The sequence below is a fragment of the Anser brachyrhynchus genome, assembly GCF_964034855.1.
Source record: "Anser brachyrhynchus genome assembly, chromosome: 17".
Taxonomy (NCBI): domain Eukaryota; kingdom Metazoa; phylum Chordata; class Aves; order Anseriformes; family Anatidae; genus Anser; species Anser brachyrhynchus.
The window spans coordinates 13,917,278-13,941,693 of record NC_137710.1 but is presented as its reverse complement, the minus strand read 5'-3'; the positions used below and the strand labels follow the sequence as shown (position 1 = coordinate 13,941,693).

Genomic DNA, 24,416 nt, shown 5'->3' with positions numbered 1-24,416 from the left:
GGACCTAAGTGTGCAAGTTTACCTCCAAGCCTGATGCCCTTTGCATTAACTCTTTGGCATCAGAATTTTCTGCCGTTATCTATGTGTGCTGGAAAAGATTTGTTGCCGCCAAGAGACTGACACAAAATTCTGCCTACACCCAGCAGCTTTGATTAATCCTTCATTGCCAAGAGACAAGATTCCCGGGTGCTGGTCAATGACGGGGAAAGAGGCAGCAGAGAAATCCCATTTCTCACTTCAGTGGGCTAATTTTCTCAGCTCCGCACAGCAGCTCCTGGTCTCAAAGCTATAACCCCAGCAGTAGGACACTCACAATGGCTAGCCGTTTTGCAGTGGTTTTGAAGTCTTCTTAAGGACCCTGTTAGGAATGACTATCAGAAAAAACAACAGGAGTGGAAACAACTCCGTGAGGTGTTACACAGAAACACCCTGCGGAAAAGCACCTCTGCTGCTCAAAGAACAATTCCCCTGCAGAAACTTACTGCAGATGGACGAGGTCAGAAAACAACCAGAGGGATTAAAACAAATATCTGGTTGTTGTAGCTCACCAGCTTCCTAACACACGCTTGGTTTTTTTTGTTGTTGTTGTTTTGTCTCTCAGTGTAGAGGACAGTGTTCTACAACTGTTCTCCCCTGAGCTTCGGAAAGCCCTGAACCACTCTCTCTTTCTGTCCCAGTGGTCTGCTGCCTTGCTTGAGAGATTAAGAGAGATGTTAACAGCACTGGAGAAGTGAACTTTCCCCTTTGAGGACAGCTGACTTTTAAAACCATACCACCAATACCTCTTCTTACTAACTCATGGGTGTTCATCCAGCTTTTTCTGACAGCAGCTCTCTACCAGCCTTGCTTTACCTGTTATTGCCACAGTACTTTCAGTCCTTCTAAAATCAGTGGCAATTTTTTCTGTCGACACATTGCACAGCTGCGCTAGAACTGCTTGGTAACATGTTGACCTCTCCCAAAATTAAGGCAAAAGGAGAAAGAATCAAAACTAAATGCATGATGGCTAAACTTGAAGGACAGCCTCTTCCCAGTTAGAACCGAAGCATTCTCTGTTACTCGAACACACGACCTACTGGTGGTGAGTGTTAGTGTAATCCACATCACAGTTCAAGCTACCAAAAGCCAAGCCCTAAACGCCTTTCTGTGGAAAGAGAAGCCTGTTTATATGAATCTAAACATCCAACAGGTTGTGCTGGCTGCCCACATTATTTCTAGTGATCTCTAGGCGAGTGAAAAATGGGGAATAGACCGAGTTAGTTTGGAGAAGTTACCAAGAAAATGCAGACAGACAACAGACAGAGGCTGTTGTAAATGCTCACCAGATTTGATCAACACGTTCAATGTCCCTGCAAGGAGGGGAGAAAGAGCTCAGAGGGGAACTAGCAAAAGAAGTAAATAGAGGCAATGAAAGAAGCTGGATAGTTTTTATCGTGCTCAAGTTGAAAATGTGGTTTTCAACTCATTTTCAGTCTCAAATAAGATGGAGAGCAGACTTATACTGGGTTTTATGAAAGTGCACACTAAGAAAATACTTGGTTGTGTTGTTGGCTAGGACGCCACTCCTCACTGGCCTCTACCACAAGCAATCGGAGCTTACAAGGACGGCCTGCTCAACCCAGGTCAGGCATTGGAAAGACGGAGGAGCAAAGACACCAAAGAGAAATTTGCAACAAAACTTGAAACCCTGAATTTTAACTCCTCATGGTGTTGGGGGTGTTCAGTGTGTATACATTCAGGGCATACACATCCTCTAGGACTTCACCAGAGCCCAGGCCTAGGAAACTGAAATGTAGATGCTAAATGTCAGTCGGCCTAGGGAAGCAAGGAGGCAGGGTGACAATGACGAATGGGTACACCTCACAACAGACACCACTAGAGAAAGGACAAAGGAAAATGCCCTTTCGACTCTTATAAAACCCTTCAGACGTGTATCAGTGTATGCTTAGTAATTACACTTTTCATCTGAAGCCGTAAGGCACACTTAAATAGATTTGCACACACACAGTGAACATGAAACTTGAAAAAAAAAATCAAACCCATTCAACTTCCAATTCATTCTTCCCTGGTTTATCTCTACAAGACCAAATGAAGCAAAATATAAAATGGACACAAGGTGCGTAAAATTATTTACTACTTCAAAAAGCAGCGAAGCATCAAAATGAGATAACTGCCACTCATTTAAACGACAGTTCTTGTAATCGTTTTCTCATGTCCAGGAATGGGGATTCATTTGAAATATAACTAAGACAGAATTTCAGATTTCTAAATTTAGAGTATGATCTAATCAAAAGGCCCCTACCCCCTGTTCTTCATTAAGCTCCTGCTGCTTGCATTATCTGTCGTAGCCTCTGTTACCAAGATGTTTGGCAAAGAATAATGCAGAGAACTTTTATTTCACATCTTTTCAGATTCTCTCACAAAAGCAATTTAATGAAAAGGAAGGAATGGTTAGAGAAGGAAAGGAGCAGGTTTTCAACCAGTAATGGAAAAAAGATGCTATTTGTGTATCTGCAGTACTGACTGCAAAGACAAGCCAGTATTTTTTATTATTTACACCCACTTAAGAAACTAAACAGCTAGCTGCCTCCAAACCCAGTTTGAGGAAAAAAAGGCAGGATCTGTTTAGGCCAGGGCGTAGTTGATGCCGCATCTGCCTTTTTAAACGTCTACTCTGAATGGACTGGAGCTAACAGGAGAAACTGTCCTGTTCTCCCAAAGCTCTCGGCTCCTTCGAGTGCGTACGCAATCCTCCTGCTCAAGCTACTACCCTGACATCCATCCTCGGCAAAGGAACTTCATGCCAAAATAAAGCCCTGTCCTGGTTTAAAAGGAGAGGGGACAATTCAAGCCAGGACCTTGCCCCCTCCCTTCCATCCTCTGCTGACGCACAGGTTACCTGCAGTGGTGCTTCCTGCTGGCCAGCCAGAAGGTGCTGTCACAGCCATAGCAGTGCGCAGCGAGGTGGTCTGGAAGCCATCGTGTCACCTGGGAGGAAGAGCAGACAAATCTATCAGGGAGTGCACAGCTAATTAGAAACAAACCCATCTCCTTTGAGCTCACAAAGTCAAAGCACAGCACGACGAGGAAGTGCTTGTTCTATTTTAAGAGTACAAATTCAGTGTTCTTAGTAGTGAAAGAAAGACAGAAACCTTCCCCTTGAGAACTGATACACCGAATTCCCCTCAGACAAACAGAAATGAGGTCAGGAAGTCCAATTCCCTGGTTTCTCTGTGCTGTAGACGTATCCAGGCCAAGAACATTCACCACGCGTGTGTCAGCGTAGGGCTCTGTGGGCTAGCCATCCCTTCCACAGCTTCTCAAAGAGCTCAAACACTGACAGCAGAGGGCTCATAGGCACAGGTACTGGTATTTAGAGTACGAGACGAGTGAAATGTGAGGAGGATAGCTCACAGGAAGCGGCACATGACCGAAGGCTGTAGGACAATTTGAATTACGAATATCCCATCCTACCGGAAGAATGAGCAATTCACAGGGATTTAGTCTGTACCTCTGTGTCCTGTTTATCCACCTGTTCCCAGCTGGCTTCAGAGAAAATCTCTGTGCTGCAGCGAGACAAGCAGTTCTGATCCAGATTGCTTTCCGAGTCGGGTATAGAAGTCTGTTGGCAAACAAACACAGCTGAACAGAGCCTTCCCGTATTCCTACTTCCACACAAATAAAAACCGGACAGTCGTGGGGAGGAGTGGAAAGGGCAGCTCCTGCCGAGGAGGAGCAGGCTACATCCGCGTTGGCAGGGTGAACGTCAGAACCAGCCACCTGCCCACACGCGGCAGCGAAGGCGGGCACACCGCTCTGACCAGGCCTAAACGCCGCACGTTGTTTGTGCAGTGGTGAATCACAAAAAAAATAAAAGAGAACAAACCCAACAGGTCAGCTGCTGACCCTCTGATGACAGGATGATGTGAGGCAGAATGGATTTAAAATCTGTTCTCCCCTCTTTTAGGACAATATTCTGGCAGCGCTTTGGGTGAGTAACCAAAAAACCTGTGGCTCCCATTTCGTAGTTCCATTTCCTTGCCAAGCCCGTTTCATTTTCAAAACTAATACAAGTAATGCATATATCCCTGCAAAAGTTCTGGAAAATAAAAGCCAAATCGTGCACGGGAAACTCAGAATTTGAGCCAGATATTTTGCATGTACAGTTTTTTTGGGAATAATGCTTCCTTAATACAGTCTGGCCTGGTAGTGTTGTATTTTATCTGGCTTAAATAAATCTCTACCAGTCCTTAAACTATGTGAAAAAATAATGCAGAAATCTTATGTCTTTTTGTGCCTGACAAATGGGCACCTCTGGAGCTGCAGAAGAAAGCCCTGTTACTCGCACGCTGAGGCAAACATAGAAGGTAGGGATCAGATTCTTAAAAATAATGAATTTTCCAGGGGACATCCCAGCCCTCCCTGCAGGTTGTGAATGCCCTTACAAAATGGGAGTGTAGTAAATTAAGCCAAAGCATCAAATTTCTCCAAGAACTCCAAGCTTTTGCCAGAAGAAGCCACACCCAATGTAAATGAGACTCGGCTGACGTGGACGCCCCAGAAGAGCCTCAGTGCTGTTATCTCTGTGAAGAGCCAAGATGGCCCGGAGGATTTTTCTCAACAAATGTACCTGGGACTATTCAGCACCTCTGCCACTTCTACACAATATTAAATTAAACAAACAGAAGTTGGAAATCACTTTATATTTATCCAAATATATTTTTTCAACTCTGTAGGTATTTAAAGCACATTAAATGTGCACGTAGGAAGTTTTTGTATGTCAGCCTTGGGAGCTAGAGGCCAACACTGCATACCGTTCAGGCACACGGGCAGATGCACACTCAAAGATTCTCCTGCGTCTCCTCACCTTGCCCTTCATGTCCTTCCCTTCTCCCATGCCTAGCTGCTTCCTCAGGTAGCCCTCCCCTCTTCTTCTCCTGTAGTTAAGAAATAACACTGGCCCTTTGAAAAAACAAGTTTTGCAGCAATGCACAGAACTGCTCTGTGCTGAAAGGCCTGGAGAGGACGAGCGGCTCTTTCGCTTGTTCTCCGAATCAGTGTTACATCCAACTGTATGCGGCCAGTGACTCTGTGTCCTTGGAAGTTTTGCTATTTATTAGTCAAAAGACGAGAAACTAGGTAAAAACTGGTAGGGGAGAAATACCTAGGGCAACTTAAAAATCCAATCCAACATATACAGTGATGTAAAAAAACGTGCTAGCTCTTGAGATCTTGTACTCAAGTTGCGCTTATTGCATTTCTGATTTTTAAATTTCCTTTGCAGCTGCAACTATGCAGACCATTTAAGCATGCTACAGAGAGCACGTTGGATTTGAGTCACACCTCGGATTTATTCTCTACTTTGTTCATTTTAAACACTTCCAAGTAAAATTACTTTATTAATTATAATTATTAAAATTAAAAAGTTCAGAGGCTCTCTCAAAATTCTCAGTTTGTTAAGAAAAATCTCTTGCTGACATACGGCTGTCACAAAAGCTCTTAATTTATTCTGGCTTACAAGCCATGAGCAAGCCATCCATCTGAAAAGGGGATGCCCTGAACTTCATGGTTCGGAGCTAACAATGCAGCCACTGCTGCCTCCTTCCTACCCTAAGCTGCAAAGCACCCAGAGAGCAGTCCCGCATTCCTGCCCCAGTAAATGACATTCACATCCTCAGAAAAGCGTCTTTCCCGTGTATCAAAACAAAAGGAAAACAAGTAGTGTTTTGGAATAAGGCTAATGCAGGTATCTTAAGTATGTCTGGTTTTGTGCAAGCACGCTGCAAAACACGCTTCTAGAAATAAACCTTTGCTATATCCATGGTCGAACTGAAATACAGTGAAAATATTAGTCATCAGTACTGCTAGTTGCCAAGTACTCCAACCAGTTGTTTGCCCCTTTCCAGAATGACCTTGACAGGTTTCTAAAACTCTGTACGGCCAAAAAATCACCGCCTGACCAATGAGCCCTGAACTGACAATATGGTGAGATCCAGAACGTGACCGACTAGCCCGCTGTTTCCAGCAGTGGCCCAATTACCACCTCACTTACCACTTCGTCTCCATAATCACCATTGAGACGCAGGGAGCTGTTCAGGAACTGGCTCTCCAACCGGCTTTTCAACTCTTGCACTTGCTTCTTCAAGGTCTCCACTTCTTGCTGATGCCCGGTTTCTATCTGGCGCAGGCGCTGCTGGATAACATCGGTGTAGACGGGCATCCCATCATCGTCCAGGTGACTTCTGGCGGGTTGGTCTGGGCTGCTGGCTGCCTGCTGCTTCCCCAGATGGCTAAACAGCCATTTTTGGTGCAAGTTCCGCAAGTGAAACTGCGCGGAACTACAGCTAGCTGCGGAGACCTGCCGACTCAGAGAGGCCTTGATCCTGCCGTCCTCCCCGTTCACGCAATGCCCGTTTGTCGCGTGGTATTTCTGCATGATGCTAAACCCCACGGGCTTCTCGGTCATCTTGTTCTCGGGCTCCAGCTCTCCATTACAGACAATCTCATCTTTACATTCAGCTAAAGGCAAGGCACAAGGGGAAGGCATCGGGAGGTGCGTGCTGCTGCTACCAGAAGTCCTATGTGCTTTTGTGCCCAGTTTTTGAAGCTCAATCATGCTTTCCCCCTCTGGCCTGTTCTCAATAGTTCGCGAGAGTTCGTCAGCACTGTTGTTGATCGGGTGAGGTCTGTGGCACGGACCCTTAGCAATCAGCTCCTGCTTGGCTTCACTCTCTGTTAAGGTTTCCGTAGAACTTTCGATGTTGGATGTTCTTGCCTCGGGTGGGATTGTGAGAGGTAATGGAAGGCTGGCCTGCAATGTGCTGTACGGGCTCTCTGCTTCTCCTTCAAGCTTGCTAACACCTTCCTCCGTGTTCTTCTGAGTGTCTCTGTTTACAGAACTCTCCGAAGGAACAGTCGATAGTCCTTTCACCTGAGGTAACTTCTGGATAGTGTTACTGAGATCAGTCTGTTCATCCTGGTGTCCTCTAAGCTCAGAAGCACCTTGTGATACTGGATGTGGATTGTTCATGACAATACCTCTATCCACCTCCGTCTTTTCACAGAGGTCACTGACATACCCATGCAGATTTTCAGTCCTCTTCTCCTTCTCCAGGGCAATCTCATCCGCTTTACCTGCTGGCTCTAGGCTGCCCCTTAAGTGCTCCTCCAGGCCAACATCATCTTTAGTGGCCTCTTGCAAAATGTTCTCCATCTGTCCCTCTGCCACACCGGCTGCAACAGAAAGCTCTGCTCCGACCAGAGCCCTGCCTTGTTTACTCAGGCTGTCTCCATCAAATGGATCGTCCCCAGGGTTCCCGAGGCTGCTCAGCTCCAGGGACCGGCGGTGCTCTTGCCACTTCTCGTTTAGGCTGGGGTCGCTACTGCGTCGATTGGTTGTAGGCACGCTGCTATCACAGGCTGTCGTCAGATTGTCAAATGATCTTGTCTTTGGTAACCTATAAAAGTACAAATAATCAGAATCCAAACTCAGGGATTTTTTTGTTTCATTTTTTAAAATTTTTATGTTCAGCTACTATAGTTTAAAAACTCCCCCCACAATTAGGACAGTAACAATCTGCTAATAAACGGACTTCTGTGAAGTATTATTTAGGAGCACATTTTGACCATCTGTAGTGCAAAGTTGCTTCAGTACTTTTTTTTTTGTTTGCCATCGGGAAAATATGTTGAATCAGACTTCAAACATTCCCACAACAGTCCCTTTACCACAAAGCACAAATGCTTACAGGCTTGTCACACCTCCTAATTAACATGTGTTCAGAATCATTTTACAAAAAAAAAAAAAAAAGCAAAGAAAGTTATGCAACACAGAAAAAGAACTGAAATTCAAGATAGCCAAATAAAAGCTCATATCCCACAAGGATATGAGGAATCTCACAAAGCTATGCAATACCCAGGGCTTCATTCTACTTGCTAATCTTCTTTCTGATTCAATGTATTTGTTACGCTATGACCTCTGAAACTTAACAGCTTTCAAAACAAACAAGGAAAGACTGCTTTTGGTCAGTCAAACAGCCCCACAAATAAGCCTGTGAAAAATACTTCCCTCCCACAACAAGTATTCTCCTCTTTACATCCCACAATATTCTCTGTTGATCTTACTTTACAGGATGGGATTTCTGGGCTCTAGGCTCACCTGCCCAGAGGCTGATCTTCAGGGCTAGAGCCTGGAACAGGGTATGGGGCACAGGTGTCATCAGCAGGCGTGGAGGGGGAAGAGCACGGCAGGTAAACAGCACTCCAGAGCATTAAATTACGCACATGGCACACTGGATACAGCACCTGAGAGAGGAAAACACACACAATGTTCAGAAACCGCAACTCTTTGCTCCCAAGGTGCAAAAAGATGTTCACATCTGATTGGGGCACTCCTGGTTTGTTATTCAGGTTTGCAGCTGGGAGGCTTTGTTAGATCTTTAGATACCTCTGAAGGCCAATGAGCAGCTATGGCATTTCTAATCAGCTGCACTTGGATATATAATTATCTTCTCTTTCAGAGGCAGAGGCTGAGGGATAACAATGCCGGCTTTCAACTCCTCATGAATGAATTACTGCAGTGTGCTCTCTGTGAATCTACACCTTAATAACACTTTTGAGCAATTTAAACTGCTGAAGAATTCAGTGGCCCTTTGTTAGCGCAGAGATTTCCTCGTACTTTGTGTTACAGTGCGCCATACGAGAGCTGAACTAATAACCTCTTTCTACAGGCTCCAATTCATCAAAGCTAACCCTGTCTTTAATGGAAGCACTCACATGTGAAAAATTAAGTACATGCAGAAACACTTTTGCTGAACAGGCAGCTTGTTCTTAAAAGGGATTCCTTGACTGTGGAAGATGCTTTCTATTTCAATTTAAGAACACCTTGAATCTCTCTATCAATTCCACTGTTTTCCCAGGCAACTTTCTTTTGGAAAAGCAGGGAACGGCAAAGAAACAAGTGAATCAGAGGGAGGGATGTGGGGTGGCTTGGTTTGGTGGATGCTGCTCTTAAATGACTGTGGTTTTAGAACAGATGTGGTTACATCAGTGAGGCACCTATTAAACGCTGAATTAAAAAAAAAAAACAAAAAACAGGAAGAAATGAATACAAGATATGAAATTACCAAAACTTCTATGGACAGAAAAATTATCCTAATTAGCTTAGTATACCAGTGTACCAATTACTGAGAACACAGGCCAAATCACAAGACTACACCTGTACTGTAGGGTACAGCATGTAAAGGCAGCCCAGGGACAGAACAACTGCCTGGCTGCACTGCCTGTTTTAAGCTCTCTGAGCTCCTCCTGGGTAAACTTGCTGGTATTTTCTGGGAAAACTTAAGATGCCCCCATAGCTCTAAACATCCTCACAAGCCATATTTATCTGCAGCGTCTCATGCTTTTGGCTATCACATCCACATCCACTCTTGTCATGACAATGTCAGGCTGAAAAGTCTTGAAGGGCTCTCTTTGCTGCTGCCCGTCACAATGACAAATGGGATCTGCACTGGCTGCAAGTACGGTGTCTACGGGAGACAGACAGTGACAGAGGGCTGATGTGAATATTAAATTTATCTTTTTATAACAAATGTAGACAAACTCTTTCCCACTAAGCCAAGCCTTAATCTTCTTCTGAGGAACAATTAAAAACCACGTCTATCATATGCAAAAACATTGCATAGTCCTTACAGTTAGGTTTACGGTATCTGATACTTTTATAAACAAAAAGCGTTTAAATATTTATAAAAGTCTTTGCCATCTAGTCATGGTGACCTTTGATGATTGACTGTTTGTTTACATGCCATGCCTACCATATTGCATCTCTGTCTAAATCCCTTACAAGCCCTTTCATCAAATACCCAAAAAAAGGTAACTGCAAGCCCCTTCCTGGAAGCTTCAGTGAGCTATTACTATGGATAAGCCAAACCGAAAATGTGAAAGTATTAAGAGAAACACAGATATGCTAAATAATCCTAGTTACTTTTTCTGTTTAGATTTAGGTTTAATATAGACAAAGTGTCTAGGTCTGTATGCAATTTTATGGCACTCCTCTGGCATAGTTTAGTTCTCTAGAAAGGTCTATTTGTCAAACACAGAAATGTTTTCTGTTACCAAAAAAAAAAAAAAGGCAAAATATTTAGTTACAGAAAATGTGTGTCTAGCACAGAGAAATTTCTGAGGTTGCATTTGACATTCCTCAAATATCAGCAGACCTAACGCAAGACTTGAAACACAAGACTGAACAGAGCGTCCAACTGTAAATATCGAGGAGGAGAGCTGAGGCATTTCCAGAAATGTGTACCATCTCTACGCTGCGTTCCTGGTGCCAGTGAACCCACAGGATGTCCCACTGCTACAGCCTGGGTATCTCCTTAAGGCACACACTTCTGCAAACATTATACTTGCAAGCCCTTTGAGGGACTCTCCCATGTGGAAGGGATTACAGGATACATACAGATTCAGACTGGGAGGAGTAGAGCAGGTTTTTGAAGGCTTTGTTTGCTGCCCGCAGCAAAGACCAGACAGAACAGGTCCGTTCCTGAGTGTGTTTTTCTCCTCTCTCTTTCGCATTGTTGCACAGGAATGTACCAAAGAGGCAAGAGTAGGTGTGCTGCACCAATTTGACCTGCAGAGACCAATACAAATACAGTCATATGGCAGAAGGTATCAGGCTTAACGCTTAAGAAGCAAGAAATCTTTCCTTCGCAGGGCAATACACCCCTTCCCAAAGACTGACCTACAAATATACCTGATTTTTTTTGCATGTCTCCTTATAAATTAATTGCAAAAGATTCAAGATTCAAGAACAGAGGCATCTTTTAAAGTCATAGCTAAAAAGTCAAGGGAAAAGTATACAAAATAAAGACAAAATACTTGTTCACACTCAAGTTTGAAAGTGTTGCCAGTTCAAAACTCACAGACCAGGAGGACAGGCAAGGAAGCCCAATACCTCTGTTACAAAACACTAATGCAGCAGGCAAAGAACGGCAGGGAAAAGTGTTAATTTCTGTGTCGGTATAAATGCCCGCAGCACACACATCTGGATCGTTAGTCACTCTAATTCTGTGGTCTGACCAAACAGCTTGACATGAGCCTAATAGTCCCAGTAGTCCCCGTGACTGTGCACTAACAGCTAGGGGTTTTGCTCGAAGGTGGCAAGACCACCACGGGTATGTTCACACGTCGCTCCTGTAGATTAGCAGCGAGCTCTGAAGCCAGTTATAAGCTTACGTATCTTATTTCACAACCAAGCTAAGCTTGAACTGGACATAAACTCTGTTCCATGGCTGAGCTGGCAAGTGGTAATGCAAGGCGGCTACAATCACAGGAACATGCTTTAAATCTCTCAGTGGATCAGACACTCCATAAAAGCTTTCAGTCTTCAGATTGCTAGTTCTGTAGTCAGGGACTGCCACTTCCCCACAAACCTGCTTTCTGGCCTTGAAAACTGATTTTGACAGTCCGAGGCCAATTTCTAATAGGAGAGCTGTCCAATTCCAAAGAAAATAAACACAGCTAAACACATTTTCAGCTCAGAAACACAAAAGCTGAATGGAAAGGTAAAACAGGGGTTGTTTTCAGAGGAGTCGTCTTCAACTCAAAATGGGATCAAACTAGGGGGAAGTTTATATCACCAGTAAACATTTCTTTTTTTTTTAATGTTGCGTGGATGCATTATACTGAACTTATTTCAGCACCTCCTAGGTGAAACTATGAAATTAATATTATTTATTTATTTATTTAAAGTTTAAAACAAATCCTGAAGGGTCCTACTTCTGTTTTAAGAGTGAACAGATCTCAAGCTCCAGGAAGCATACAAGAACTTCTGTCTGTTGTATCAGGGCAGTTTTCCCATTTCCTTTATCAGGCTGCAGCATATCACAGATAGATGGGAAAATCAGAAACCCCTCAGGGCTCTTTAGTGTGTTAGTACTAGGTACTGGTTTAGAAGCAGTCTATAAAACAGCAATCTCTCAAGCCACAACTCACAAGGAATGCTTCGTTAAACTCGAAAGAGCAAGGGAACTGCCTCTGGAGCTGATGGACGCAGTCCAGCCACTGTAAAAACACTGGGCAGCGCTCATTTAGGTCATCCGAATTCTCACCATGGCCACAGCGATCTGCAAACTTGTGGCCAAAATCCAGCCACTCCGTCTCCACTAGCACCTGGAAACCCTGCAGAAATGAGAGTACAGATGAAAAGTTCCTCTTTTTCTTTGGTTCAATTTGCTAAGACAATTCAACACCCGTGGGAATCATCTTATTGCTGGGTCCTCACTCCGTCTGACTTCCCCTCAGCATTAGCCCCATCGCTTCTTTTCTACTTTACCTAATGCCTCTGTAACATGAAATGCTGCACAATGAAATCAGGACATGCAAACTAAAAGGGCAAAGCACATTTCAAAACTAGCGCCTAGCTGAGCACCTGGACGTGACACCTAGTCTTACAGGACCTAAACCCTACTACGTGTTAGGAAGGCCTTGCTTCTTAGCGGAAAGAAAAATTGTAGAGCATGTTTATTGAGTCAATGGTTGTAACGTAAAACAAAGAAAAGCTGATAGCTGTAAAGCCTGAAATGTGACAACGATGAAGACTCAATTTTCTAAACATTTCTGATCCTTGTGCAGACAGCTACAGTACATGGCTTCCTCTGATGCAGTAGGGAAAAGGAAGGCAGGCAAAAGACATGTACAGAGGAACTCTGCACTTCGAACAGGAATGACAACACTGAGTAGGAACTATGAGGAGGTTCTGTGCTGACGACAGAGCAGCATGTTTTGACCTGATAAACACTGACTTCTAAAACCAATGTGAAAAAGGATCTGAGGAAGACTCCACAGTTTCCTCCAAAAGGCATTGCTACATTAAACTGCTGGTACTTCTGTGTCTGAGGTTTTGAGCAGCAGTTTTTAGCACAGTGTTCAGACACATGCTTCTGTTCTAGACAACAAAGACATTTTGCATGTGGGCTGGTAGATGGAACCCAGCCATCACATATCCCACAATGCTGAAAAGTGATAGAAGAAAAACCAGGCTGAAAAATCAACTGAATTATACCTAAGCAACAAAGGACAATGAAAAAATGAAACTGGAAGAATACGCAGCTGAGAAATCTAGAAAAGAGAAAAGCTTTGTATCAATAGTTGACTGAGAAACTGCAACGGTGCCAGAAGCACTCTCTATTCTATATCTCTACCGTAAATACAGAGAAGCACACACCACGACTAGGCAGTTATTGCAAAAGGGAAAAATATAATCTGCTCTTGAATTACAGACTCTATTTACAAGTATATGTAACTGTATCTGCAGACTACTGTAAACTCCTGCTAGCTTTGGTACTTCTTCTAGTAGAAAAACCTGTAATCATTTTTTTACAGACTTCCTTGGAGAGGAACCCAAACTCGATAACCACTTCATGCATTAACCGATGGTTTACAAACCTCTGTGGTCCTGTAATATGGATCTAGCAGCAGTTTGGCCAGCGCCACTATCTGGGGGGTTCGGTCCCAGCCATCGGAGCAGTGCACCAAGACAGGTCGCTGGTCTCGGTCCACAGCATGAACCACGAGTAGCGCAGACTTCAGAAGCACAGATAAGTGCTGCAGCCACTTGGTACTTTCCAGAGCTGATAACCAACTAGAGGAAAAGAAACGAGGACAACTGTTGTTCTTTTAAAATGCTTCCAGGTTTGGATCTCTGAATCCATCAAATGAAAGCACAACCGTGATTCAATTTGTATTTGAATAAACTGTGAATGTCGTTCTCGAATATTTTTCATTTATATCTACGCTTTCCTGGATTTGTAAGAAACACGGCCGTGCAGCCCACCTGAGGAACAGCCGGTCTGTGGCACGTGGCTTGCAGCACACAACTTGCAGGAAGAAACACTTGCCCAGCACAACACATCCCCAGCAATGGCCAGCACAAGCACTGCCGCTAACCGCTACTTTCATCAGACTCCATTCTTTGGAGCTGAGGATTCAGATTACCCTACACTTCTGGTATCAGTGGCAGATCTTGGGACTCTGCCATATCCCCAGGACAACTCTGTGCTGCAAGGAAAGTTTGGAACCTGAGGTGCCTTTGCTATCACCCACATCTCAACTACTGCCAGGCTTTCCAAGGTGTGCAGTAGGTATCTAAAGAACCAGAGCAGTATGAAGGTTTTCAGATTCAGCTCAGTAAGGGTGGCCATTTGAGTGACAATCAGCAACAAATTCAAAGCAGAGAGACCTGGTAGGAGAAACAGGACTGGTGAAACTACGGTGTCCTAATGAAGACCCAACCTCAGAGGCTCCTGAGGCGGTGGGCCAACTAGAGGCTAATTATCCCATAGCACCGGAGGGTTATGTTCCCTGAAAGGACACTATAAATGCATGAAATACATGGAACACCACTAGATTTTTTTTTAAGGAGAGCCAGGCTGCAAAGATTAAAGATCTGGGAATAGCAGGCTAGACTAAGTGCTAGCACTCAGAAGCACACATGAAAGTAGTAACATTCTGGGATCAAAATTCAGGGCTGAATTATAATCCCAGATCTCATTTTCTAAATTCTCTTCAGTGACAATAATCCAACAACTTCCTTTAGCTCAAATTCCATGGAAATGAAAAATACAGCTTACCATTTTTACACAAGAAGGTCAATAAGGGAAAAAAACCACTGCATTTCAGTTTACAAAACAGCAGCAAAAGAATGCGGTTACAGAAAGATGTAAGAAATGCCAAAAACACCGAACATCCACTTACTTTCCTGGATCTGGCATTTGTGTGCAGAGCAAACGCAGGGACTGAAAGCTCTTCCGGATAGAATGAATGTTTGCCATTCCCATGAATACTACTTCACAGTTTGGATAATACTCTGTAGGGAAATATCAAGAAAGAGGGAAGAAACTGAAAACTGCGCTTAGCTTAATTTCTATAAGAAGCTTTTTCATAAAAACAAACCTCTGGTGCTGTGGACAGATGAAATAACCTGTTTACAAATATTCTGTAGGGAAAAACTAGCGCTTGGACTTCAGCAGGTGTTCCAGGCATTACAACAAAACAAGCAAAACAAGAAACAGCAAAGTGTTTCTGTATTTGTTTTCGGTGTTTTGCTTCACATCACAAAAAGCAGAGTACAAACCTATGGGAACAGTGATACTGCAGCACTAGGGGTTACAGAATGTTCTTCAAGAGACTGAGAAGCATAAAAATATTTAACTGGTAATTTATGGATGCTCTGTAGTTTGGTAAACTAATTTATATTTTTATAAAAGTTACATTTTCGCTTTCCTAACTACTCCAAAAAGCTGCTTTATTTTGAGTTTTTCTATTACAAGGAACAAGCAATACATGAGAAATACTCGAAGGAAAGCAGAAGATAATGGAATTACTGAGCTTTCCTTCAGACGTTGCCATGATATGTACTCAAGCAACTTGGCTATACTGGGGAAGCAGTTTCAGTACAGACAGTGGCCACTAGTTAGAGGGAGCACCCAAGAAGCTGCAGAAAAATACTAACTAGTCACTCCTAGACCTAGCTTTGCTCTGTATCAGTGCTTCTTTGCACAAAAATGATGACATGATAGCGATAAAATGACTTTTCCTACAACAGAAATAAAGTCAGGATTTAGAACACTGGATACTGACTGCTTGTAAAAGAAAATCCGGTACTCTTTTAAAATAGAATATTTGTTTTAAGAAATCATTTGATTTCTTAAAATCATTTCAGAATCATTCGATTTCTTAAATGCCCAACAAATTCTGCCCAAACCAGAAACATCCTGTTAGGGATAAAATAGGTAACTCCAGTCCAAAGTGACTGACAGTATCAGAATATCTAAGTATTTTTTGTCTTTTTTACTGAATTATATTTTATATAAAACACAACATAACTGAGATTTTTTTTTTATACTGAGAGAAGCAAACTTGGCAATACCTGGAGAAAATGTATCAGCAAAAAGGATGTACTTAATGCAAGTCAAATTTATTAAAGGTGACACTTAAGCTGTTTGGAAATTTTCTACAAAGAATTCAAGAATCAATATATATGAAATATATATTATATATTATATATATATAATATATATATGAAAAAAAATATTAAACTTCTTGTATACCTCGCTTTTCTGTTTTGAAATTTTACTCTGTGATGATGATGAGCTATTTAGTCATTGTGAGGTGTTAAATGGAAAATTAATCTCTTCCTTCTGGTGGCTATTTATCAGAGTGAAGCAATTGCAGTAAAAAACAAAACAGGAATAGGTGGCCGAAATAGTTTTTGTTATCTTACTGACAATTTTTCTGTTTGGTATTCTTTTCAGATTCTCCAGCTATGGAATTTTAACAGGCTGTATTCACATCCAACAGTGACCATAAAATAATATCTTGTTTATATCATCAACAATTTACATGTGCCAAAGAACAAAGAAAGTGATAAATGTGAATATATTACAAATGCAAGATGAATCAGGATTTCAGTTGCTTTGGGTTACAGTGTAAATGCTGAAAAATGTTTCAGCTTTACAACAATTGCTGAAAATTTGTCTTCTGCATAACCATTCTAGACTATGACTGTCCTTTACAGCTAAGGGACTTTAAAAGTTTGTTCAGGTTTTTCAGACATTAGCATACTGGATCTGTTTGTCTCACTCTAGTTTATATATTTGACTCAGAAAGAGAAAGATAATAAATACATTCCACACAGTTCCCCATATACTGAATAATGTTGCCAGCTGGTTTATGCTCCAAGGAACAAACTCAAAGAAATAGATAAACCTGTCCTTTTGAAGGGCTGTGAGATAGCTGCAATGGTCCAGAACTTTCATATAGATGAATAGCACTTGCATCTATGCAGCCTGTTGAATACACAGTACTGAAGTGTTTCAGTGTAATTATATTTGAGCAAATCTTTTTGATTAGCTTAATAGGAAAATGGGAAGAAACACTGCTTACCTGGGCACTCACAGCCTCCACCTTTGGCTCTGTTTGCCACAGCTGCTGCGTAGGATCGTGCATCTAAGATCAAAAGCTTCTGAGGCTGTATTGCCAAACTCTCTGCTCCCGAAGCATTAGAGATGGAGGAATCTGGGGAAGAGAATATGCAACTGAAGGGATACTTCTGACATCAGTTACAACAATGATACACTCAAGCCCCACAGCTTATATGCAACATGCACACAGAAATCAGAGAATGCCTCATTAAACAAAAGGGATTGAATTTGTTACAGTACATAGAGGAGATTAAGCATTTTCCAAAAGCTCTGCCTTTTACAGAAAAAGGACTGTGACAAACTTACCAAATTCCACATCAGAGAGGTCTCCTCCATTGGAGAAATCTCTGGAACAATTTCCATTCATTAGTTTGTTACTGTTGGACCTCGAATCTGAGGCACAGGCTTTGGCTACCGACTGGACAAGGTGCTCGTCATCTGCATTCCTCCAGCCCCACCAACTGACCTCGGGTTGTCCACAGCGGGAAATAACTGCTCCATTGCTCTGGTGCCTGAAAAGGCAAAGAGCAAAAAGAACAGCAGTGCATAACTTGAAAGATCAGGATGGAAAACACGGAGGGTGTGAGAAATTAAATGGTTCGCTCCGGTACTTTAATTCTACAGTTCAGCAGCTATCCCCAGCCTGGGATTCAGCAGCAATGCATGCCACGCGCTTCCCTCCAGGACACTGGCTGTCACTGAAAGGTAAAAGCCGAAGCTGAGGTCAGTAAGAGAGAACAGAGCATCTTCATGCTTACCAAGGCTGCCTGTCGGCCAGTAAAAGCTGGGGAGCACTTCAGCACAGCAGATGCTGTAAAGGAGTGTTCAACACCTGCTGGCCAGTCAGGTCTGCTGCTGTGGTACAGCAGACTAAATACGAAAGTTCAGCTTAACCCATGCTAATTTTAAAGCTAGAAGAAAGGAGTAAAAACACAGATTCACTTTTTGATGAGTTTGTTTTGAAATCGAACCATACCGTTAATTACATCTGTGAGGAATGTCACTATGATTTTGGTACGAAGTACTGGCAGAATTTGGCAAGCCTTCCGTCCGATGATGTGTAACACTAAGTCAGAACCTTACCCTCGTACACTGATAGCATCCCTTGCCAAGTATCACCTGTGAATCCTGGAAGGTGGTCCTTGAACACTTTGCAGAACCGTATCTAGAAGGCACCGTATTTTAGGCATTACTTCACTAGCTTAAAAGAAAAGAGCCAGTTTCTCAGGATGCCGAACATCCGCAGTTTAACTCATTCTGAATTTTCCTATTAGTGCCTGTTGGAAAGGAATGGTCTTCTATCCTCACCAGTGGGGAAAAAAGCTGAATAATTTTGGAAAAAAAAAAATAATAAAAAGATTTAAAAAACAAAAGAGCCCTTGAGATTTCACCCCCCCTAAGCTCCTCAGCCCTGCCTTCCACCCTTCAGCTTCTTCTCTCGAGGTTGCTGTGTGCGGTGTTTTCTCCAGTCCTCTTCTGGCCCTCTGTGGGCAGTGTTTCATCTGCTGCCTCTCCAACACCAATCATAACCAGCAGAAGAGCACCAAGGAGCTGCTGAAGAGCACCAGTAGCACTCCATTCCTACACATAAGCGCCGGTGTGGTGCCAGGCTGGTAAATAAAGGCCACAAGCATGTAAACTTTTCTACAGACACCTAAGTAGCTATGAAAGGGGAGAAATTGCGTAACAGAATATTTTTCTTCTCAAATGGGATATAAGTTCTAAGCACTCTATACACTGATAAAACTTCAGAGGATTGTGAAATGGACAACAGACACGAGTTTATCAATTTAAAAATGCCAATGAGACTTGAACATAACTATCTTCTGGAGAACGACAAAAAAAATCAGAAGAGGTTTTTTTTTTTTCTTTAATTTGGCCTACTTCCTGTACTACACATAAAGAACAGACCTGAAATAGAATCATAGAATCACTAAGGTTAGAAAAGACCTCCAACATCATCTGGTCCAACTATCCCCCTTCCACCCATGTCACCCACAAAACCATGTCCTTAAGTACCAGAGCCTTTCCTTAAAATAACAGAAGAGTATCCAACCACTGCAAACATGCTCTGAAAAACAGATTAAGAAACTCACTCCTATAATCTCTGATTTAAAAAAAAAAGAATACTGAAACCTTGTCACTTAATTCTCACTTACTGCCTCCGTGCTGACACATCGCACTGCTGCAGAACACAATTCCCATTCACCGAAGTGCTTACAACGTTCTCTTTGACCTTCCCCAGTAACACCTTGAATCCAGAGGACCTCAGGCACGGCAAGAAAGGGAGCCCAGCCGTCAGCATGAGGAGCTGTAGGCGGAGAGGCAAAGGAAAAGCAGGGACACGACTTCTCTCAGGCCGCTTGGTGAGTCAGTGGTGCTGAGGAGCGGGCCACCTAGAAAGTTCTGCTCCCTGCCTGACATCCCGTCTGAATTATCCTACTGCTCATCCCCACACTCTTATTTTCTGTTCGACCAACCTGCAGACACACAGCTTTAAACAAAGGTGCCTTTAGGCAGTGCCGCCCTTGCTCAGGAACCCCTCAGAAACACAACCTGCACATTCATAAAAGTACGTGCCAACTACCGTGCCTAAATGTTACTCCGTAGGAAAGGAAGATATTTTAAAGTTTTATTTCAGAGTGCAGGCGAGATGATTGTTCCAGCCTTACGTCAACCAGGAGTCATTTAATTGCACTGACAGTAAGGGTGAGCTGAACCTTTCAGCAAATTTAAACATTCACTTTGACAGCTCTGACCACGAAGAAGGCACACACAAACCTGTAAGTCTTAGCTTTTTCTCTCACCACTCCAGTAAATGTTTATGGCAGTGTCAGAAATTAGTTTAGAATTTGCTGCCAGCGCTGTCAGACCCTGTCGTGTGCTCGGCAGAGCCACCTCTGCAGTGTCACTTTGGTGGCAGCTGCCTCCAGCTGTTCATCCAAAAGCAGCACTAACGGCAGGTTAAGGCTTGCCGCTGCAAAAACTCAGAAATATAAAATATTTCCTGATACTGTACTTTAAGTGTTTTTCATAGCTCTTTTGTATTGGTTTCATATAAAATTCCTTCACTGCGAGGAAGCGGCTGACACACGGCATTAACTGAACCAAAGGCAAAGCGATCTGAATGCCACGGCATTTACAAGAGGTGCCAGCCAACTCCACGCAAAGGAAAATGTGTTTGTTGGAATGAATTGCCTCCCAGAGGCAGCTCTATTGATACAGAATTAGTTCAGCAAAATATACATGTCAATCACTGAAAGGCCACCCAGTTCCCTGCTATGCTGGCACAAACAACAAAGAAAACGAACCATCACTGTACATGTAACACATCTATTCTGAACACCTAGGTAAGCTCATTTACTTTCCCATATGTTCTCCCAGATTTCATTGCTACCTACCTGCAGAATCATTTTCACGGGTTCATACACAGTTATATTTGCATCTCCAGCTTCTTGCCTCCCATTTATACCATGATTAATAACGAATCACTAGACAGAAGTCGAGTTCATTGATAGTTGTGAAGCCTTAATACGCCTAGGCAGATATCAGACAAATCTATTTACGGTAATGTTGGAGGTCTGAAGAATCACACTCATCCCAACTGAACTGGCCTTGGGAGCAAAAAATAGCAAATAGTTTAAGTGCAATTCTGCCGTCCCTAGAGATGGATCTGAGTATAAGATGGTGTCATTCACATTTCAGTAACTATAAAAAAAGAATGAAAAGAAAATTAAACCAAACTCTGTACTGCAAACTTCCTAACCCTCTAGAGACAAAGCAACATGAAGCCCCTAGATAGTAAACTAGATAGTAAATCACTCATTGAATAACTACAAAGCTCATCATTACAAAGCACTGTAACTGTAGGATGTGCAGTACACCGCAGCATACGCTCAATCTCTCTGTTCAAGCAATCCCTCGAGTACAATAAATCCTGTAAGTTCTTACAACTGCAAGACAGAGAGCAGTAATAAAGGTTTGCAGAGCTCCCTGCATAGCATTACTTAACTACTAGTACTTGCAACCCAAAAAATTATTACTGCAATTCATTCTAATATAATTCAGCAAGTACGGTACACAGCAGATTTCTGTTTACCCTTGCTTCCTGCGCTGGCAGAAATGCTGCCTGGACGGGTAATAACCTTTGGTGTGAGAGAGCAAAAGGCATCCTCAACACTGTTCATTTTTAAGTAGGTTCTCATGAGTTTAGGATAACGTTTATATAATGCAGATGAAGTTCTCTATACAGTCTTTCCTCTGAATTCCAGAAGGCTTCTCCCTAACACTGATTTTCTGGGACTAAAACAGGTGAGCTACAAAAACTACATTACAGGCCAGGTTCATCTGCCTAAATACGTGCCTAGGTTTTCAAAAATGGTAAGCACTGAGGAAAGCTGCAGAAGCTGGGTGTCAGATTTTTCTGGGAATCTGATCACAAAACAGGAGCAGCGGTCCTAGGAGGATAGGACAATACTCTGTTGAGTATTTTTGAAGTTTGCCTCTGAATTCAGCCTGTGGATGCTGCCATAGCTTCTGAATGCTTTGCAAGAACAAAAAGGGTTTTGTAGCGAAGTGTCTCTCTCTCTCCTCTCTCTCTGTCCCAGCATTCAAAGAAATACCTGAGGCTAGTTATTGGACGCATTTAAAAAATTATTACTTTTTTCCCTGAGGTAAAGCGATAAGAGCCGATTCTTAAATGTGATCAATAAATAATGAAATCAATAATCCCAAATTATCTTCAATGGATAAAAATGCTGAATGAGCTTTTGTCTGTTACTCCTCCAAAAGTAAGAAAAAAAGCTATTTTTATGGTCATATATATATATGTATATATAAAGAGAACTATACATGGATTTCCAATCATACGGATCATCAACCACTAGCCAATTTGGATTTTATTAGATGCAGAATGATGAACTGGATGTCTTGCAAATCTATTCCTAAATGTCAAGATAAAGGAAAAAGAATTTAAAAAGAGTAGATTTTCTCCCACTGTTTTTAAGATACAGATGAAATATGATGTGGTAATTGAACATATGTAGTCTCATCAGAACTGCAGAATATTAAATGCCAGGGATTAAACAATTTCAGTCAATGAGGTCTTTCAAACATTTAAATCATTACCCCATAAATCCCCTTGAATGGAAGCTTTACCCAAGAATGATACAAAAATTATGACTTTTTCTGCATAGCGATGAAGGGGGATGATGCTTCCTCATGTTAACTGTGTTAACTCTGCCCATTTATGTGACAACTGCATAAAAGGCACGAAGTAGCCTGAAATGCAGTGTTCAAAGCTGGATACAAAACCATATATAAATTACGCCATTTTCCTATATACATTTTTATATATATACAGACACATATATGTATTACCAAAATAATCAACTACCTTAAGTCTAAAAAATTCAGCATATGCTGGAAAGCATTTTTCCCTTCTCAGAGCCTAGCAGAGGATGGGGGTAATTCCTGAACATTTAGAGACGATGCTAACTGCTTTATTATTTGGGAGAAAAAGAAGAAAAAGAAGGATGATTCAAAGACAATGGTCTGCTGCCACAAGCTGATTTCTTCTCCATGCATGGAGCGCTAACTCTTATCATCCTAGGTAAACGATGCTTTATAGCCTACTCTTGTATACTTGCTCCTCTGACCTGGGTCATGTGAATTTGTCAACTTTACTGATCTCTAAATTTAGCTTGTTACTCAGAGAACAGCTCTTGCTTTCTCTCTCTTTAGAACAAATGGATGACTGGGCAGACTTCATGGAATTATCAGTATTCATTATCTTTTTAATCCCTTTGTCATCTGATTTTTAAAGTGATTTTAAATGCTTATGGGAGGATAAGCACACCAGAAAAGTGGCCAAGGTATTAAAGACAGGTCCCAGAATATTTGAGAAAAAATTCTGAAATATATTTCTTAGTAAAGAAGCTGCCAAAAAATAGTATTTCAGAAAAGCAATTTTCTTATGAAGAGCTGGACTCACTCTAAGGAAAAGACTGCCTGATTAAAACTGTTTACAATATGCAGATGAAGCTAACACCTCTTGTAAATTGAGTTTTAGATCTCCCTTAAATCATCTTAGGATTCGTCCTTGCTTATACTGCACAATCTGAGTATTGGTTTCTTTGTGCTTCTCTGTTGTGTGGTTCTTCCATATGGCTAGGTGAGAAGTAGAGAAAAGTGGCCAGAGTACCTAGCCAGAGATGCTACTTACCATTTTTTCGCTTCTGTTCATTTCTTCACCTTACATTTTTTCATTTTCATATTTTAAAAAATATAACAATCTTAACTCAGGTGCTGCCCTAAGAATGACTTGCAGGACATGCCAAGCTGAGCGCTCCCACAACACGTATTTGGAATTAGAAGATACAAACCGTTATTCACTGACTGACTGTGTAGCCAGTCTGTCTTACTTCACACACGGCTTGACAAGTGCCAAAGAGATTTAAATAGGTATAAAGCAATGTATGTACACAAGTAGCAAATGTAGAGACAAAGGCCCCAAACCACCAAGCCTAATATGTCATACTTTGCTGTCACTTAAACACAAGCCTGAACTTTTTCTCATATGAGGGCTCCCTGTCATCCTTGTTTGCTACCTGAACCGTTAGGGTGCTTTGTATTTTGTTCCACGGTCCTGATCTCCTCCTCATCTGCACTGCGCCACCTCTGGGATCCTATTGGAGTGGAGCAGCAGGATCTGAGCCCGGACAGAATCCCAGGGTGGATCAGTGAGCAGATCAGTTTGGTACCGCTCCAGAAAGAGGCACAGAGGGGACTGCACCAGGTTGTGTTGCTTCTTCCCAAGTTCCCAAACTCCACCCTGCAAGGCCCTGGGCTTTCATGAAGCATCCCTCTGCCTCATGTTATACGTGCAAAAACACGTCAAGATGCAAAGTACTCTCGTTACTTTGAATACATTATTAATTTAAAATATCTATAACACTTTTGGTGAAGTCTGTCAGGCTTGGTGAGTGGACATCTGTGGCCCACAGGAGCCTCAACACCTTTCATGGCAAGCCAAGACCCCCAGTTCCCCATTATTTCAGCTTTTATTTGCTGGAACACCTCAGGCGCAGACCGCTAAAGGCTGTTTCACCTGCTCACCTGTACACAACAGCAGGGATGCGCTTCCAGGACCGAAAGCTTGCCACGCTCTCCAGCTCTTTATCCGTGATCCAGGCAGGAACTATGATTTCCTGTGGGTAGCTGCCACAGAGCCTGTGAGAGAAGTGGTGCAAAGGGTTGAATGCAGGAGATACAGAGCAGTTACACACCTTCTAGGCAACACAAACAAACAAACAAAAAAGCAGTAAAAGCAACCTGACAGTTGTTCATCTCAGCAAGCTATTTTGTTATAGCTCCTGTTTGATTGTATGTCAGTAAGCTTCTCCTTAGCATATATAAAAAGCACTATGAACAGTAAGGTAC

The 24,416-nt window shown here is 42.4% G+C and overlaps 1 protein-coding gene across 15 annotated transcripts in view; it reads right to left on the bottom strand.

Moving 5' to 3' along the window:
* Window positions 1-24,416, bottom strand: part of MTMR3 (myotubularin related protein 3) — a 91,865-nt gene that overhangs the window by 14,289 nt on the left and 53,160 nt on the right. For 7 of the 15 annotated variants that reach the window (XM_080559219.1, XM_080559224.1, XM_080559220.1 and 4 more), the window contains 12 exons: window positions 24,093-24,206; window positions 17,283-17,488; window positions 16,939-17,070; window positions 14,749-14,860; window positions 13,441-13,636; window positions 11,989-12,174; window positions 10,454-10,624; window positions 8,156-8,301; window positions 6,053-7,457; window positions 3,512-3,622; window positions 2,900-2,988; window positions 1,323-1,349 (listed from right to left, as the gene is read on the bottom strand). In XM_080559219.1, coding sequence (XP_080415345.1) covers window positions 1,323-1,349; window positions 2,900-2,988; window positions 3,512-3,622; window positions 6,053-7,457; window positions 8,156-8,301; window positions 10,454-10,624; window positions 11,989-12,174; window positions 13,441-13,636; window positions 14,749-14,860; window positions 16,939-17,070; window positions 17,283-17,488; window positions 24,093-24,206 — 2,895 coding nt within the window. The remainder of the gene's footprint in view (window positions 1-1,322; window positions 1,350-2,899; window positions 2,989-3,511; window positions 3,623-6,052; window positions 7,458-8,155; window positions 8,302-10,453; window positions 10,625-11,988; window positions 12,175-13,440; window positions 13,637-14,748; window positions 14,861-16,938; window positions 17,071-17,282; window positions 17,489-24,092; window positions 24,207-24,416) is intronic. The other 8 variants (XM_080559213.1, XM_080559215.1, XM_080559226.1 and 5 more) reach the window with 3 other exon arrangements.